The sequence below is a fragment of the Castor canadensis genome, chromosome 5 (genome assembly GCF_047511655.1).
Source record: "Castor canadensis chromosome 5, mCasCan1.hap1v2, whole genome shotgun sequence".
Classification (NCBI taxonomy): Eukaryota; Metazoa; Chordata; class Mammalia; order Rodentia; family Castoridae; genus Castor; species Castor canadensis.
Window position 1 is genome coordinate 155,474,248 of NC_133390.1, and position 17,220 is coordinate 155,491,467.

Sequence of the window (17,220 nt, forward strand, 5' to 3'; positions counted from 1 at the left end):
CTATGTAATACACTGGTGAAGCTAAATCCAGTGTCTGTGAGTTGTTTCAACAAATTACTGAGCCTGAGGGAGGGGTATCATTGGAGCCCCTGAATTTGCCCTTGGACAGGCACAAGTGTACGTAGTATGGGCACTCCATACTACATCCAAAAGCAACAGCCTTTGCGATTGAGCTGTTTAGCATGTGGAACCTTACACTGACTCCAGGTAGTTTCAGAGTTGAATTACTGGATGCCTGGTTGGTGTTAGAAAACCCCACACAATGTGCAAGGCTGAGGAGAAAATAGCCTGCATAAAAATAACAGCTGACTAAAACGTGGGGTTGTGGAACAGCAAAGCCCAGGAGGCCTGGGGCTTGGACAGCCAACAGGACACCAGCTGGAAATAGCACTGCCCAACGCCCCTCCCAGGGCTGGGATTCCCCAACTATGCCCTCCAGTTAATGCCCTTGCCTGTGCCCACACTGGAGCTGAAGGCAATTGGTCCCCTCACACATTCTCTGCTGCCTCTACTCACAGTGCCTGGGCCAACTCTTGTTTTCCTTTTTTGTGGTACTGGGGTTTGAACTCAGAGTCTACACCTTGGGTCACTCCACCAGCCCTTTTTGTGATGGGTTTTTTCAAGATAGGGTCTCACGAACTATTTGCCCAGGCTGGCTTTGAACCATGATCTTCCTGATCTCTGCCTCCTGAGTAGCTAGGATTACAGACATGAGACACTGGTGTTTAGCTTAAACATTTTTTATTTTATTTGGGGGGGGCACTGGGGTTTGAGCTGAGGGCCTCACACTTGCTAGGCAGGCGCTCTTACTGCTTGAGCTACTTCTTGATGGCCCTGAATCAACTCTTCAGTCTGAGCATTCAACAACAGGGTGGCAGTGCCAGGGGCTAGAATAAACCTGTCCCCCCAAAAACCACCAGCCCATCATGGAGCCTGGAGTGAGGCCTTGAACAGCAGAGGTGCCTTGGCCTGCTGTAAGAATCACATTGTGGGCAGACCATGTGTTGGGCATCAAATACTAGCTCTCAGTAGGGTGACAGGGTAGAAGAAAAGCACACAGAATGGACACCGAGTCCAGTACTTCACTAATCTGCCCAGCAGTGAGCACTAACAAAATTCCTAGGTCAACACTTATGTCTTGACTGATACGTTGAGCATGACAGGCCTCCTCACTCCATAGCAGCAACCTCGACTGTTCCTGAGGTAGCTCTGGTCCTCACTCTGGATGCCCACCAAGAGGGCAAAAGGGAACAGTGGGACTTTCCCACCAACCTCCCTCCCACACACCCGGCTCTGCAGACCTGATGCCCTGCAAACTCTACCTGTCCCACCTAACACTGGCTCTAGAGTGTCCTTGCCCCTGAAATTGGGCCCAGGGGTGCCAGGTCTATAGGGATCCCAGAGCTCAGTCATAGCCTTACCCTACCACTAAAAAGGTCAACAGATCACTTTCCTGACATTGTGCCTGTGAGTAGAGCCCCAGGTCATGACAGTCACTCTTTCTCAAGGACATCACACACACCCCTTCCTGGAAAGCCATTTTAATTCCCTTACACAGTGACAGGGAGAGGCAGAGTGAGGCCCTGCCACTCTCTTTCTGGCTCTGAACAGGTTCAAGCAGCCCCAAGAGGCACCAGGCCTCTGACAGCAACAGCAGAGCAGTCACCCAGAAAGCTGGCAGGGGAATGGGGGAGGCTGCGGTGCTCAGTGTCCAGGGGTGAGGGTGATGAGGGTGAGAATGGAGTCACTCAGAAGTTCCAGCCAGTGAAGCCTCTGGCCAGGGGCTGTGTTTAAGGCTGACACTGGGCAGAGGTGGGAGCTGCCAGAAGCAATGATACATCTGGCCTGGCAAGCCCCAGGAGAAGGGCAAAGGCACTGGAGCAGATGTGACTGGACAACAGCTGGTTCGGGTGGGGTCATTGTAATGCCTATGCTTTGCCTCAGCCAAGCACAAAGGCCTCCCACAGGCCAGAAATCAAGAGCCAAAGCCCCAGGCCCAGACCTGCCCAACAACTGCCTATAGACATGAGGCTGGGTCAGCATGGGGACTAGCCATCTCTGTCTCAGTGGCAGTTCTGACAGCTGGGATGGCAAGGAATCCCATTGACCCGGCAGCGGCAGCCCCCACTGGTGTCCCCTGGGCCCTAGAGGACAGAGGGAGAGAAAAGGATGTCAGGGTGGTGAAGACAGTCTGCCCCTTACGCCACTCCATCAGCCCAAGGCCAAGCACACCTGTTACCCTGCACCATGGCCCCACAGGTCTCCTGTGGAAGTGGTCATGGAGGCCTTTCTGGGCCCCTACAATGCCCTGACCCCACTGCATGGTCTCAGTCTACCCTCCTAAGAGCAGGCTGGGGAGGAGCTGTAACTGTGTTCTGCATGGTCAGTGCAGGGGCTCCCTTCACTTCCACCTGTTTCAGACCACTGGGATGGACCAGGAGCCCCATTCCCACAGCACACCAGTAACAACAGCTGCCATTTGCTGAGTGCACACTCAGATGAGGACTTCTGCATTTTTTCAGTTGATTCTGACAAGAAGCCCTGCCACTGTCCCTATTTCAGGGAGAAAGAAGGCTGAGAGGCAACTGACTCCAGACTAAACCTTTCCCACTGTCCCCTTGGGCAGAGTGGGCAAACCCTGCCCACAAGCCTCACACCTTCAACCTCTGCAGAGAGAATACAGACAGGAGGTAAATGAGTGGGCATGGCGGGCTCCAACAGACACTTGAACTTGGATTATCATTTTCACATGTCATGAAATATTACAGCCTTTTGATAAGTTTTAAACCATTTAAAGATGTAAAAATATCCTTAGCTCACAAGCTGTACAATACAGGAAGTGACCCTGTAGTTTTCCAAGCTCCGTCCAGCTGATTGCACATGGGCACCAGCCCTCTGCTCCCCAGGGGACTCACCCCAGGGCCCCAGCGTGGGCCCTTGGTGACCCAGCAGATCTCAGTGTGGCAGACAGTGCAGCGGATCCAGTCACAGCCATCCTTCTTCTGCACCACGATCCGGCACTGTGGGCAATGCATGGCCTCGCCCTGCTGCAGCATCACCTAGGGTGGGGCAGGCAGGTGATAAGCTGGCCTACCTCCAGCGAGAGGGGTGCTCCCTTTCTAGGCTCCTCAGCTGGATCAGGCTTGTCCAGCTGCCTCTTTGTCCCACCAAGCAGACCCTCCTCCCACCTAGCCGAAGGCCCATCTGTGGCTAGGAGTGTGGCCTGAAGAGAGGCCCATGCATCCATGGATGGATGAACTCAGCCCTTTCTAAGAAGCTCCCAGAACTCAAATCCCCAGGTCCTCACTTGACCCTGCCTCACCCTGAGCATCTCAGTTGTCTGCCGGGCAGCTACATCATTCTGAGCCCGCAGGGCCAGGTCGTCCTGATACTCCTTGCAGTTCATGTGTTCGTGGATGGCCTGCAGGGATGAGGGCTCCAGGTGAGAAGGCTCCCCAGGGGCTCAAGAAGCTGGGATGGGAGAGGGGCAGAGCAGGCATGGCCACGAGTTTGTTTGTTTTGAGACAGATGCTTGCTATATAACCCAGGCTGGCCTTGAACTCATGATCTTCCTGCCTCAGCCTCCCAAGTGCTGGCTGAACACCAGTATTTGATGTAGGACGTCATCAGCGGCAGAGTCTAGCTCCGTAAGCTACACTCATCTTACAGAAGAGGATGTGGCAGCTAGGTAGGTGGAGCCAGGGTTGTCAACAGGATCGTGATCGCATATTCTTCTCTGTTGCAAGTCCTGATGGACGTGGAAATCTTAAAGCAGCTCTCACCAGGTAGTGACCCCTAGGGCCCAGCCTCGGTTCTGCCCATTCCAGGCGCAGCACTCAGGGGCTGAGCTTACCCAGGCTGAGGTGAGCTAGGGCTCCAGGCCTGTTCACCTACTCCACACCTTAACTGGTGGCTTCTGAGGGGAGGGGCAGGAAGGCCTGGGGAGAATTAGGCAGGACTCAATCCAGGTCTCAGGTCAGAACTCAGCTCAGGACGGGCTGAGACATGGTCTGTGGCCAGGGTAAGGCTTAGGTCAGGGTCAGGCCACAGTGGCTGACTCAGTGCAGAGGCTGGGCTCAGACCAGAACTTGGAATCAGTTTGGGATATGGATGAGGTCAAGGCCTCAGTATGGGATCAAGACTGTCTGTGACTGAGGCCAGAGTTGAACTGAGCCCAGGGCTAAGACTCAGTCCAGATTCATGGCTCAGGCTGGGGCTGGGGTTAGTGCTCTGTAATGAGCCAGGCCTGTCTAGGGCTGGGGCTCGGTTTCTGGGCGAGAACCAGGTTCTCACTGACGTACAGCTCTGGGTCATGGCTCCCTTCCCAAGCATGGAACTGCAGTAAGCCCTGCTGGATGCAGGTGACTAGGCAGCATGGAAGTCTGTTCCCACCTTGCAGAGCAGACAGTTGACGTGGAAGCACACGGGGCAGGTGAACTCATTGACATCGTCCTCAAAGAAGCACCAGCCCTTGCAGTCAGGGGTCTTGCAGTGGTAGCTGAAAGCGCTGCGGGTCTCCGCGAGGGAGACGCTCAGGTCCAGGAAGCGCTGGTAGTCCTCAGGGGGCAGAAGCTGCCAGACACACCCTGGTCACTCAGACCCCCACAGAGGTCTTCATTACACCCCCCAACCCTTCAACTCTACTGTAGTCCAAAGCTCTGCCTTCATCCAACCCTTAAGCAAGGCTGAAGGCATGGCTCAAGTTGTAGACCAGTGGCAAGGCCCTGAGTTCAATTTCCAGCACTGCCAGAAAGGCTAAACCAAGACCGGAAGACAGAGGGTGGCGGTGGCTGCTCAGCAGTGCAAAGGCACTTAATGTGTCAGAACTGTATGTGGGTGGCCCTGTAATCCCAGCTACTCCAGAGGAGGACATGGTTTGAGGCCAGCCCTGGCAAAAAGCAGCAAGACTCTACCTCAAAAACAAATCAGGAAGGCCAGGTGCAGGGGGCTCACACCTGTAATCCTAGCTACTTAGGAGGCTGAGTTCATGGTTCCAAGTCAGCCGGGCAAACAGTTTATGAGATCCCATCTCCAAAATAACCAGAGCAAAATGGACTGAAGGGTGGCTCAAGTTGATAGAGTGCCTGCTTTGCAAGTGCAAAGCCCTGAGGTCAGACTCCAGTCCCACCAAAAAAAAAAAAAAAGAGGAAAATGGACAGAAATCATAATAAGCAATGATGGGACAATGTGCTTAAATTAGCATGTGCACCACCCCCTGCGAACGCAATGTAGCAGCAATGTTTCTACCATCCCACCCTCCACAAGTTTATCCTAAGAAAATAAGACATGAGAGGAGGCACCACGAGCAGTTAGGTACTAACTACCAAGACGCATAGACAGGATGTAGGCCAGAGATTTGAAGGGATCGCTCCAGATTCTGTACACAACAGCAAAAGTGGTATAGCTGTGCAGGCCACCGTGAGGCAAACGTCAGGCCTTTGTTCTGTGTCTTGACTGGGCAGGGGTCATAAGACATACTTGTCAAAACTCATCTGTCTGCACACTCAACAATGGGTGCATGGCATTGACCTAGAAACACTGAGGGAGGCAGGTCAAAATACAATTCAGAGGATCATGGGCTGTAGGTGATTTTCTCAGATTTCGCTCTGATTTTCTGTGGTTTAAGTGTTTTTTGCTGCTACTGTTTTTATAAAAGCCACCTCTACTGCATTAGTCTGCTGATCCCTGCTTCTCTCCATCAGTCTCTCTCTCCTCTCTTCTCCCTCTCACTTAACCTTGCTCTAAGGTGTGGGTCAGCTCCAATGGCTTCCACGGGGCTCTGCAGCCCCTTAGTGTTCACACTGGCCCCATCCCAGGGCAGAGCCCTTAACAGGGGGGCCTTCACTGGGTGAAGCTAAGGCCAGTGACTATGGGAGCTGGGGACAGATGAAAAGACTGCCTTGGGGTCTCCAAAGGCCACAGCGAGGACCCCTCAGTAAAGCAGGACCTGCCCTACTCAGAAGCCCCAGGGACCAGATGGAAGTGGGGCTGCTCTGGGGGCTGGCAATGTAGCTCAGAGGTATAGCACCTGCCTGGCATGCACCAGGTCCTGGGTTCAATCCCTAGCACCATGAAAAAAAAAACAAAAGTGGGGCCACTCTGATGTAAGGGGTAGACCTTGCCCAAGTTCTACCACAACAGCTTCCCCTCTTCCTCCAGGCCAAACCCCTTGGCCTCCAGAAAACACATGGGGAAGGTCAGAAGAAACAGGCTCAGTGAAGAGAGGCAAGATGGGAAGAGACAGGGGTCTTGTGTGTCTGTCTGGGGGTCTCCCTTCTGGTCCTGGTCACCTCTGGCCCTGTTCGGAAAGGCCATTTTTCAGCAATTTATGAAGTCCTAGATTCAGGTCCGACAGTGCACATATGGATGGGGAAATAGACCCAGAGAAGGGAGCGGATATGTTTCAGGTGCCCATCAGCAGTCAGAGGGAGCTGGACCACAGGGAGGCTCAAAGGCACACACAGGCAGAGGCATAGCACCACAGACTCCTGCTCCTCCCACAGGGACTCTGGGCTTGACTGCGGGCCTTGCCTTGGCTAATGGGATGGACAGAGCACACTTGGAAAGCATTCCTGTGGGACTGCCCTACAGGAACCCACAGACCATTGCCACATGAGCAGGTTCTGGTCAAAGTGGAAAGAGGCTCCAGCTGGCCCAGTGAGACAATGGTGAACCAGCCCAGCACATCTACCACTGCTAAGCTCAGATGACACCAGCCAGGTTCAGCCCGGACCTGGACACCACCCAGGGAGGCCCGACAGGAATGCCTAACTTACAATTCACGAGCTAAGCTGTCTTAAGCCACTGACATTAGAGTGACTTATTACACAGCAAAAGCTAACTGATACAAGGGCTTACTATGTGTCCTTTTTTTTTTTTTTTTTTTCCTAATGAGACAGGGAATTGCTATGTAGCCCAGGCTAGCCTCAAACTTTCAATCCTTCTGCCTTAGCCTCCCAAGAGCTGGGATTACAAGCATGTATCACCATGCCCTGCTTACTACTCTAGAAAGCAGGTTACTTTGCAACTCTTGAAACAGAAACTGTAACTTTGGCCCTGATGGAGAAAACAGAAGTTGAGTGTCTGACTGGAGGTCACAGTGTCCAGGTCATCCATGACCAGGGTTTCCCTACCCTAACTATTTTGTCCTTCCTTCATAAAGGGAAATTTAAAGTAGCTAGTAAGTTTTAGCTACTTCCCTCAGTCTTGCCCTGCTTGGCCCAGGCTGTCCTCTGTAGTGTCCGCTGTGGGAGCCCCGTGCTCCCTGTCTGTAGACCCCTCCCCTCCCCAGCCTTACCGCCCGGATCTCCCTCTCCAGCAGTTTGCCAGGGCACGAGTAGGTGTTGTCGATGAAAGGGCAGGAGACCTCCGCCTCCCGGCTGTTGCGGATGGTGCCCTGAAGGCAGTCCCTGGGGACGGGAGAGTGGACTTAGGCTCAGGGGACTCCACCCCACCTGGCAGGGCCTGAGCAGGGTCCTCCCCTCACATCCCTCTGGCCAAACAAGGCCTAGCTACTGTCCACCCTGCTGCTCTGTCCAGGCCCCCATCACCCCAGCCCCGGGTGACTGTAGCAGCCTCCTTACTGGCCTCCCACCTCCCCCTCGCCCCTGGAGTCCACTCTCCACACTGTAGCTGGTCCCTTCCCAGGGCCTCCTGTCCCACCCAGAAGAGACTTCCCTGGTCTCCTCAAATAGGCCGCACCTTCCTACCCCCGCTCCAGTGTGACCCCCTCCCTGGGCAAGACTCATAACGCACTGTTACTTAGCTTGTAACACCATGGACAGTATAAGCCATCTCCAGGAGGCAGGAAGGGAATCTGGCACCCAGAACAGCCCCACTAATGTCTGCTGTGGTGAACAGGCACATTTTCTCAGCTCAGAGTCAGAAAAAGCCCCCAACAGGAGACTCAGAGTGGGGCACTATTCAGCAGCAGAAGGCAGGTGGGTGCAGGCCTGACAGGGCTGGGGTCCCAATGTGCTTACACAGGCCAGAGCAGTAAGGGGTAGAGTGAGGGTGGAGGTTCTGGAGCCAGAATGCCAAGATTCATTTCTGGGCTTCTGTCATGAGCTGTGCAGCCTTGGGTAAGTTGCTTGGCCTCTCTGCACCTCCCCTTCCTCATCTGCAATTGGGGAGACAGAGCCTACCTCGCAGTTTTTGTGGGCGTCCAGTAAGATGTAAGAGCTCAAGGCCCCACCCACTTTCACTTTGGGCTTTGATAAGTGCGGCACTGCTGGGGTGGGGGTGGGAGCCGCACCTGCAGAAGGTGTGCAGACACTCACGCAGCACCACGGCCTCACCGGGCGCCAACACCGAGTAGCACACGGGGCACTCAGCGGGCTCCGTGTTCAGCACCAGGCTCCTCTGATCCAGCTGGACATGCTGCAGGTAGTTCCCCTCCTGCTGCTGCTGCTTCCGCTGGGCACATGGGCGGGGCCACGGGGCCAGTCAAGGTTAGGGGTGGTCAAACAGGAGGCAGGGGAGAGCTGGGGGTGGAAGCAGGGGGCCCAGCCAAGCAAAAAAAGCTGGCCAGCAGGTGGGGAGGCCAAGAGGCGGTGGGCCAGGATGGGGCTGCAGGATGGTCAGGGCTATGCAAGGGCAATAGCGGTGGGAAAGGAAAGGTCAAGGTCTGAGTGACAAGTCAGGGTGGCGGAGCAGGTGGAGGGGTGGTGGCATTGGGTCAAGATCACAGATAGGGAGGGACGAAGCCGGGAGCAAGGCCACAGATGGGACTAGGCATGGGGTCATGGCCAGGGTGAGGCAGGCACTGTTTGGGTTCAAGGGAAATGCCAGTGGGTGTGGGGGCACGTCTTCAGAGCCGTAACACTCAGGATGGAGTACTGTGTCACCACTGTGAGGTGCTAGTGTCACCAATGTGAAGCTGGAGTCACCCCCCGCCAAGGGAGCAGTGAGGGGCCAGGGTCACAAGAAGGCAGGGGTGGGCCATGCCAAAGGCAGTGGGGCAGAAATAGGGTCCAGGATAAGGTCATGGCTGGGTCCCAGGTGACAGGGTGAAGTCTGAGCTGATGGTCAAGGTCACAGGGTTTAAGTCACAGTCAAGATACTTGTCTGTATGGTGGGGAGAGGGTCAAAACCAGGGCCAGAGCCACAGCCCATAAGGGGTCACAGTAAGTAAAGGAGTCTGGATATGCATCACACCCAGGAGGAGCCTCAGGCACAAGGTGACCTCAGCGAGAGCAACTCTCACTCAAGTGCATGGTCATGGTTAGCGGTGTACTCATGAGGAGCCAAGGCAGTGGCAGGGAGGTGTGGCAGGTACAGGTGGCTCCCTTCCTGGCCTAGGCTTCCACCGTCCAGGCTGCAGGTGTCTGTCCTAGGACGTGCGTACCCACCTGCTGGTACTGGCGCAGTGCCTCCTCCTCGCTGGCCAGGCGCGCTCGCTCCTCCTCATCAGGCTGGTATGAAGGCGGCACCTGGTAGGTCTCCGGCCGCGCCCGGCAGCACATCTCACAGCCAGGCCTCGTGGGCTTATTGATGAAGGTGCATCCTGGGCACTGCCAGCCCACCTAGGGCAGAGGAGTGATAAGCAGGCTGGGCTGGGCAGGCAGGGCACAGGGGTAGATGAGGAGGTTGCTTACTGGTGGGTGCTCTGGTGGTGCATCTGGCTGTCCCCGTCCCAGCTCTTGAGGGGCCCCGGGCTTGGCAGGGACTGGCTCCAGGGGGCCTCGTGGCTGCAGTGTAAGGTCCTTGAAGCCCAGATCTGCGGAAGAGGGTAAAGGGAGATAGATGCTGATCTTTCCCAGTTCCTTCAGGAGTCAAAGAACTGAGGAGACCCAAGGTGAGAAAGGGCTGAGGTGACAGCCGAATGCATGTCACTGGTGGGACTACTTGTAAAATCAGATTGATTGCGTACATTAATGACAATTTCTTGAGTTGGAGAGTTGTAGGTGACCACACAAAAAAAATGACCTTTCTTTTTAAGGAAAGCCATACTGAAGAATTTAGGGGAGAGGAAGTCAGATGACTCATAAAATAGTTTTATATAAAGAATGACAAAGCAAAGCAATGTGACAAAATATTAACATTTGGAGAACCATGTGAAAGGCCCACCATTTTACAATTTTTCAGACAATCCTTTAATTTTCTTTGGCTCTGAAATATTGCAAAAATAAAAAATTTAGAATAAACACTAGTTATAATTAGCCTCATACTCAATTTACAAATATAGAAAACTGAGGAACAGGACAGGAATGAACTTGCCCAAGATCACACAGCTGGTAAAGAGGAACCCAACCCCCCATGCCAGCTAGTCTCAAATTGCTCGCATGAAACGCTCCCTCCCTAACATCCAGTGTCCTCTTTTTCACACTGGGACAGGGCCCTCCAGTGTGTCCCTCACAGAAAGCCCAGCTCCAGCCCCACTGCGTGCCTTGTAGCCTGGGCCAGGATCTCACCTTCCAGCATCCGCAGCTGCCGCTGGCGCTGCAGCTCCTGAGGATTGAGCGAGGTATTGCTGGCTGACAGCAGGTAGAGGAAGGCACTGTTCCCATTCCGCCGCACCCCATGGGAATGCAGGGTCTCCTGGTCTCGTGCCAGCCGTTGCCCAATCACCCACTGCTGCAGGATCGGGGGGAAGCCGTAGTCCACAAAGACCTGGGGGATGGGGACACCCAAAGAGAGAGAGTGGGAAGGGAAGAAGAGAGAAAGAGGAGGCACAAGCAAACCAGGAATCCACCCCCCAACCACTTCAGCCTCCTCCCTCACCATGTCCTTGAGGGAGGCCACAGTCATGTCTGGGCGCACTGTGAGCCAGATGGTGACGGTGTGCATCTGGACATCCTCCACGTTCACACACAGCCTGCAGACAAGGAGGGGGACGGGAAAGGGCTCTAGCCACTGGCACAGACATGATCAAGTCTGCATGCATACAAGTGGATGTATATACACACACAGCCTCAGGGTGGGGGAGTCTCCCTGCATTCCCATCATCTGTGCTTCCTCCTCTGTTGGGACCACTGCATACTACCCCTCTGTGCTGGCTCACATCTCTTAGAATAAACCAGCTCACTGCAGCACACACAGCCTCTGCGGCCACTCCTCCCCTCTCCAGCCTCCTCTCTTCTCTCTCTGCTCCTTCACCAAATACCAGCAGCAGTTATTCACTGTGTGCCAACGTTACTCAATGCATGTTATTTAGCGGGTATTAACTCATTCAATCCTCTCAACCACCCCACTAGGCAGGAACCATTGTATCCCATGTTTACATATACCTGTTACAGTGACTGCCAAAGCAAGCAGCCAGAAACCACTAGAGGCAGGATTTAAATCCATATAGTGCTATTCCAAGGTCACATTTCTGTGTGGTGCTGGGAATCAAACCTCAGGCCTTGCACACGCTAGGCCAGCACTCCACCACTGGGCTGCATCCCTGGTCTAATATTTTAAGCATCAACTTTCTCGAGGATCCTCAAACATTTTTAGAAGACCGAAAGCAAGAAAACGAAAGGCCAAAATGAGAAAATAGAACCGACCCCAAGGAAACAGAATAAGGATACAGAATATCCATGAAGTCTGACTAGTACTTCAGAGAGATTTGGGAAAGCACTGTATCCTTAAAGCAAGGGCAAGAGGAGGCCATCAGAAGGCAAGGAAGAGTTCCTGGGCATTAAAAAGTAACTGCTAGGACTGGGGCTGTGGCTCAAGTGGTAGAGCACCTGCCTAGCATGTGCAAGGCCCTAAGTTCAAATCCCAGTACTATCAAAACAAAAAAAAAGTGATTGTTAGTGCTAGGAATATGGCTCAGTGGTGGAGGCAGAGCACTGGCCTAGCACCAGAGAAGCCTTGGCAAGTTCCATTCCCAGCAGCACAAAGAAAAAATAAATAAATGTAAAGTGACTACTGACTAAATGAACCTGTAGATGTAACTATAAATTATGGGAAAAAATGGAAAATAGTGACACCATGACCAAGTTAATAAATCCAGAATGTGGAAAATTCTAGAGGCCAAAAGGTCAGGTTTTTCTTTTTTTGGTGGCAATGAGTTTGAACTCAGGGCCTATACTTTGAGTCACTTTACCACCCCTTTTTTGTGATGAGTATTTTCGAGATAGGGTCACCCAAACTATTTGCCTGGGCTGGCTTTAAACCTCGACCCTCCTGATCTCTGCCTCCTGAGTAGCTAGGATTACAGGCATGAGTCACCGGCACCCAGCAAAAAAAAGGTCAGGTTCTTCAATAAAATTAATGACATAAATATAGAGGAGAATAAAAGAGACTTAAGATATATTAAGAAATGCTATGCAGTGGATGTGCTGGGTACCCCTGTAATCCCAGCACTTATGAGACTAAGGCAAAAGGATCTGAGTTCAAGGTCAGTCTAGGCTACATGGTAAGATCATGTCTAAAAAACAGAAAAGAGGGCTGGAGGCATGGCTCAAGCAGTAGAGCTGCCTTGCAAGCTCAAGGTAGGAGGAGCACAGTCCAAGACCCTATCTGATGAACAACCTAAAAGCTAAAAGGACTGGGGGCATGGCTCAAGAGGCAGAATGAGAGGCTAGCAAGCACAAAGCCCTGAGCTCCAACCCCAGTGATGAAGGAAAAAGAAAAGTTGGATTTGATACAGGAGAATGGAAGAAAGTACATATGGTTCAAATTGCACTACTTATTCTATAGTGGATAATTTTCCCATAATCAAAGTGCTATATGCTTCATATATTTAGAACCAATGTTGAGGCAACATAAAAGCCTTACTTACAGGATGTTTTGTTTGTTTTCTTGTTTTTGCTGTGATGAGGATGGAATCCAGGTTTCCACATGGTAGGCAAGTACTCTACCACTGAGCCAAAAGCTATAATCTTAACACTACTAACAAAAAAAAAAAATACAGTGGGAGACCCCTTATCCACTGGTGATCAGTGGAGAATCCCTGAAATGCTACAATACAGCTTAAATTCTTGGCTGGGGTGTAGCTCAGTGTTAGAATGTGTGCTTAGCATGTGTGAGGCTCTCTCTGGCTTCCTTCCTCCCCCAAAAAATATTAAAAAAGACCAAGCACTAGCTTTTAATTTATAAGTGCACATTTTCTGGCCAATTTCTGGGTACACAGACATTGGTTTTGAGTGTAAAACTGCTCTTTGGAGTCTCCCATGAAACTGCTGCTCAGAGCCTCTCAGAACACTGGCCTCAGGTTTGAGCCAAAATTCTCCCTGTATTACTGACTCCTGAGCCACACTTGGAGTAGCAAGGTGCTGGCTGATGTGAGAGTCAAGCTAAGTGCAGCACTACATTTCTCAGAGGAAACCACATACCAGTTAATTTAGGGGTTCAGGTGGAACTCGACTGAGAGAGCTTCAATAAAAATCAAGATGTCAGGAAAAGCCGGGAGTGGTGACACACACCTGTTATCCCACCACTAGGGAGGTTGAGGCAGGAGCATCCAGAGTTCGAAGCCAGCCTGAGTTATATAGCAAGTTCCAGGCTAGCCTGTGCTACATAGTGAGACCTTGTCTCCAAAAACAAAAACAAAAAACAAAACAAAAAGAATCCTCAGGGGCTGGTGGAGTGGCTCAAGTGGTACAGCACCTGCCTGGCAAGTGTGAGATCCTGAGTTCAAACCCCAGTACCACCAAAAAAAGATTTGGGATCTTTCCCAGGAGCCGGTAACTCACACCTGTAATCCTAGCTACCCAGGAGGCAGAGATCAGGAGGATCACAGTTTGAAGCCAGCCCAGGAAACTGTTCATGAGACCCTATCTCAAAAAACACCCTTCACAAAAATAGGGTTGGTGGAGTGGCTCAAGGTGAAGGCCCTGAGTTCAAGCCCCAGTACAACAGCAACAAAAGAATCCTCAATATTTATTCAGTGATTAACATGTGCCAGGCACTGTACGAAACATTCTGGCATCAAGCATAAGTCTCCTGGGGGCAGAGACAGACAGTATCTCCTTGTTCCCTTCACAAGAGAATTCTAGTTGGATATCTGGCTGTATTTCAAACCCTGTTCAACCTGAGTGTGGTTGTAAGAATAAGATCTGGTCTATACAAATTAAGCAGAAGTATGTCAATTTCTTATCTCTGTTTTTGTTTTTTTTTGTGTGTGTGTGGAACTGAGGTTTGAACTCAGAGCTTCATGTGATCACCTGATCTATGTTTGTTTGTTCCTTTTTTTTTTTTTTTTTGGCAGCACTGGGGTTTGAACTCAGGGCCTCACACTTGCTAGGCAGTGTTACTAGACACTCTTACTGCTTGAGCCACTCCACCAACCCTTTTCTTATGATGGGTTTTTTCAAGATAGGGTCTCACAAACTATTTTGCTGGCTTTAAACTGCGATCCTCCTGATCTCTGCCTCCTGAGCAGCTAGGATTATAGGCGTAAGCCATTGGTACCCAGTTCTGATCTATGTTCTTAAGAGGAGTCTTCCCTTCCTCCTGATGTGATGACTGGAGCTGGAATAGCATTTTGTGACAGAATAATGAGATGGAAGAAAGATGAGCCTCAGAGGGCCATGGAGAGCAGAGACTCCAGTCTGGACTGCCTGCCATCACTGCTAGATTTTTTTCTGCCTAATACCCTGGTACACCTCCTACACCTATGAGATGGCCACTCTTATTGTCTCATTTTAAAAATTAGAAAACAATCTCAGACGGGAAACACCTGCCCTGTATCTCATAATTGATTAGTGACAGAACTGGGGTTTGACACCAAGTCTCCTGACACCAGAATCTACCATCAAGAGGCTGCAGGTTCAATCCCCAGCAAAAACAAACAAAAAAGCCCTGTTCCATAGGCTGTGGACTAAGGTTCAGGGAGCCTTAAGTCCCTGAGGAACCGTGCACTCCTTACCTGATGTCCTGTGTCGGGGAGACCTCCCGCTTCAGTTGCACACGAAGGGGCACCCGCTGCTCTGCTAGCCAAATGGCATACTTCATAGCTGCCTGTTCATCCCCGCCGGCCACTGCCCTTGCGAGGCTGAGGGCCATCTCCTCAGCTGGAAACCAGCACAGCACAAGCTGTTAGCATAGGGTTTATTTTTGGGAGGTGGGAGTGAGGGGAGGGAGAGAAGGTGATTCTTTGTGCAAGTGAAGGCGTCTGGGAAGAAGTAACAGAGGCCAGAGGAGCAGCTGAACGCCATGGGGGAAAACAGCCGGCAAAGGCCTTGGGCAGGAAATAGGTGGATCAGAACAGAAGAGGCTAGGGGGCCTCCAGCACACAGAGCAAGGGGGCAATGCATGGAGATGGGCGCGTCACCGTGCTGGGCTGGGTGCCAGTGGAAGGCTGAGGGAAGAGGCAAGAACCCCCCCCATACTGAGGTCAACTGATGTCCGTCTCCCCACCAGCCCAGGTGCCCTGTGTCCTCTGGGAGTCCTCCGCCCATCAGTACAGGGCCAACCCAAGAAAACCAAAGGGCAGGCGGGGGGTGAGAGGGGGGAGGCGAGGTCAGGTCCTGCAGGGGTCCACTTCCCCAAGTCTCCCGTCACCAGTCTATGCCCACCTTTCTTGGTCTTCTCGTCCATCTGGCCAGGCTGCGCCCATCCCAAGCGGGCTGCGGCTCTGAGAAAATGCTACCTCCGGGTCACCTGGGAGAGAGCGGGTGGCCAGGAGCGACTCAGCCCCGGCCAGTGGCCTCTGGCGTGAACCAAGCCCCCTCTGTGCCTCGGGGTCCCGGGCGTTAGTCGAGCAGCATCACACCACCCGCTCCCCAGTACCCCGGCCTGGCACAGGGGAAGGGCCGGACCCCCGCGTGGGATGGGGAGAGCGCAGGGGACACCGAGCTAAGCCCGCAACTGGCGACAAAGGAAACCGGGAAAGCGGGGTGGGGACAGGAAGGGACGGCCTGACGCCACACAGCAGAGAGCTTGGAGTCCGGGGTCCCACTCCTCCGCATGAGCGAGCGCCCGGGCCTCCCGGACCTTCGCCCCAAACCCTGCGCTCCCGGGAGGCCCAGGTCATTCGAAGGGGGAAGGGAGCGGAAGAGAAAGTGAAAGTGGCGGCCCCGGAAGTGGGGGGGCCGGAACACTAGCTTCTCATCCCGGACCCCCGTCGGCCCACACACTGCGGCCGGAGCCTGGGCTCTCCCTGGTGTCCCCGCCCCTCCGCGAATCCCGGCGGCCCCCCTCGTCCCGCGAGCTGACCATCCACTCCGGGGCCCCAGCTCACCCGCCTCGCCTTACCCCCCCCAGTGGGAGGGGCCGGGGCGTGGGGGCGGGGCCTGGACCAAGGGGGCAGGGCCGACCCGGCCGGCATACCAGACTGGCGAGTATATAGGACGGTCAGCCCAGCGCCACGCCCAGCCGGCCTTGGCCTGCAAGCGATTACTCAAGTTGCCGGCCAACCGGTGGACAGGCTGGGTCTTTGGCTCCGTTTGCAGATGAGGAAACGGAGGCTCTGATGGTTTATGACCTGCCTACAGCCACCCAAGCCGGGGATTTGAATCCAAGCTTGGCAGGCTGAGCCCACTGGCGCACCAGGCTATCACCCTCTATCCTTTCATTGATCCGTTGGTGAAGTTTGCATTCGCCTGGCAAAGGCTGGGGGCCCTTTGCGTCCCCCAGTCTTCTGCCCCTATTAATTTTTCATCCATTCTTCATCCAAGTGGGTTCCACCTGCAGAATAGGTCTAAAAGAGTCACATGCCTCCATGCCTCATCCCGCCGCTGCACCTCCATTTTCATTGTTTTGGGGTCGGGAACCAGCCTCCTCATTGGGCTCTTTGCTTCTTTTGTCCCCACCCCAGTCCATTTCAACCCAGCAACCAGAATATGCTGTTAAAATGTAAATCAAACTTATGTCACCCCCACTTAAATAGTCTCTTCTTGCTCAAAGTAAAAGCCAAAGTCTTCCCCAAGGCCCTAATAGAGCATACCTGTCCAGAGAGGAGCTAATGTGCTCTGAGTTCCCAAGAAGCGGGGATTTCTCCAAATACAGCAGCAATTCTCCAGCTTGCATTCTCACCAGCATCACCCCTGGAGCTTGTAAGATGCAAAACGCCAGATCTTATGGTGGGGGGGCGGGGGGGGCTCTGTATCTTAAACAAGCACCCAGGGAATGGATGCACCAACCAGCTACATTTAAGAAACCCTGCTCTGGGGATTTTTGAGGCACAGGGCAGAACAGGACACTTCTGACAAGTGCCAAAAGAAGTACCAAGTCCAGCCTCAAGTGGTGGGCAGGGCTTAGCCACATACAGAGAAGGGGAACAATTGGAGGCCCAAAAGCACCAAGCAGTTTCCGCAGGAGCAAATGATCAGGGCCAGTTTAAGGCAC

The 17,220-nt window shown here is 53.0% G+C and overlaps 1 protein-coding gene across 5 annotated transcripts; it reads right to left on the minus strand.

The window, feature by feature from the left end:
* Positions 1-724: 724 nt before the first annotated feature.
* Rbck1 (RANBP2-type and C3HC4-type zinc finger containing 1) lies at positions 725-16,161 on the minus strand. Of its 5 annotated transcripts, XM_074074497.1 has the most exons (13): positions 16,115-16,161; positions 15,450-15,534; positions 14,801-14,945; positions 10,723-10,816; positions 10,413-10,611; positions 9,597-9,718; positions 9,351-9,524; positions 8,255-8,415; positions 7,298-7,409; positions 4,393-4,572; positions 3,323-3,421; positions 2,916-3,059; positions 725-2,144 (listed from the first exon to the last, which is right to left on the minus strand). In XM_074074497.1, exons 2-13 carry the CDS (start codon positions 15,469-15,471, stop codon positions 2,064-2,066), a joined length of 1,533 nt encoding a protein of 510 aa, XP_073930598.1. In that variant the 5' UTR covers positions 15,472-15,534; positions 16,115-16,161; the 3' UTR covers positions 725-2,063. The 5 variants fall into 5 exon arrangements, with proteins under 5 accessions (XP_073930598.1, XP_073930599.1, XP_020020243.1 ...); XM_074074498.1 differs by lacking the exons at positions 8,255-8,415; positions 16,115-16,161 and adding an exon at positions 7,983-8,119 and having other exon boundaries at positions 15,450-16,057; XM_020164654.2 differs by lacking the exon at positions 16,115-16,161 and having other exon boundaries at positions 15,450-16,054.
* Positions 16,162-17,220: the final 1,059 nt, after the last annotated feature.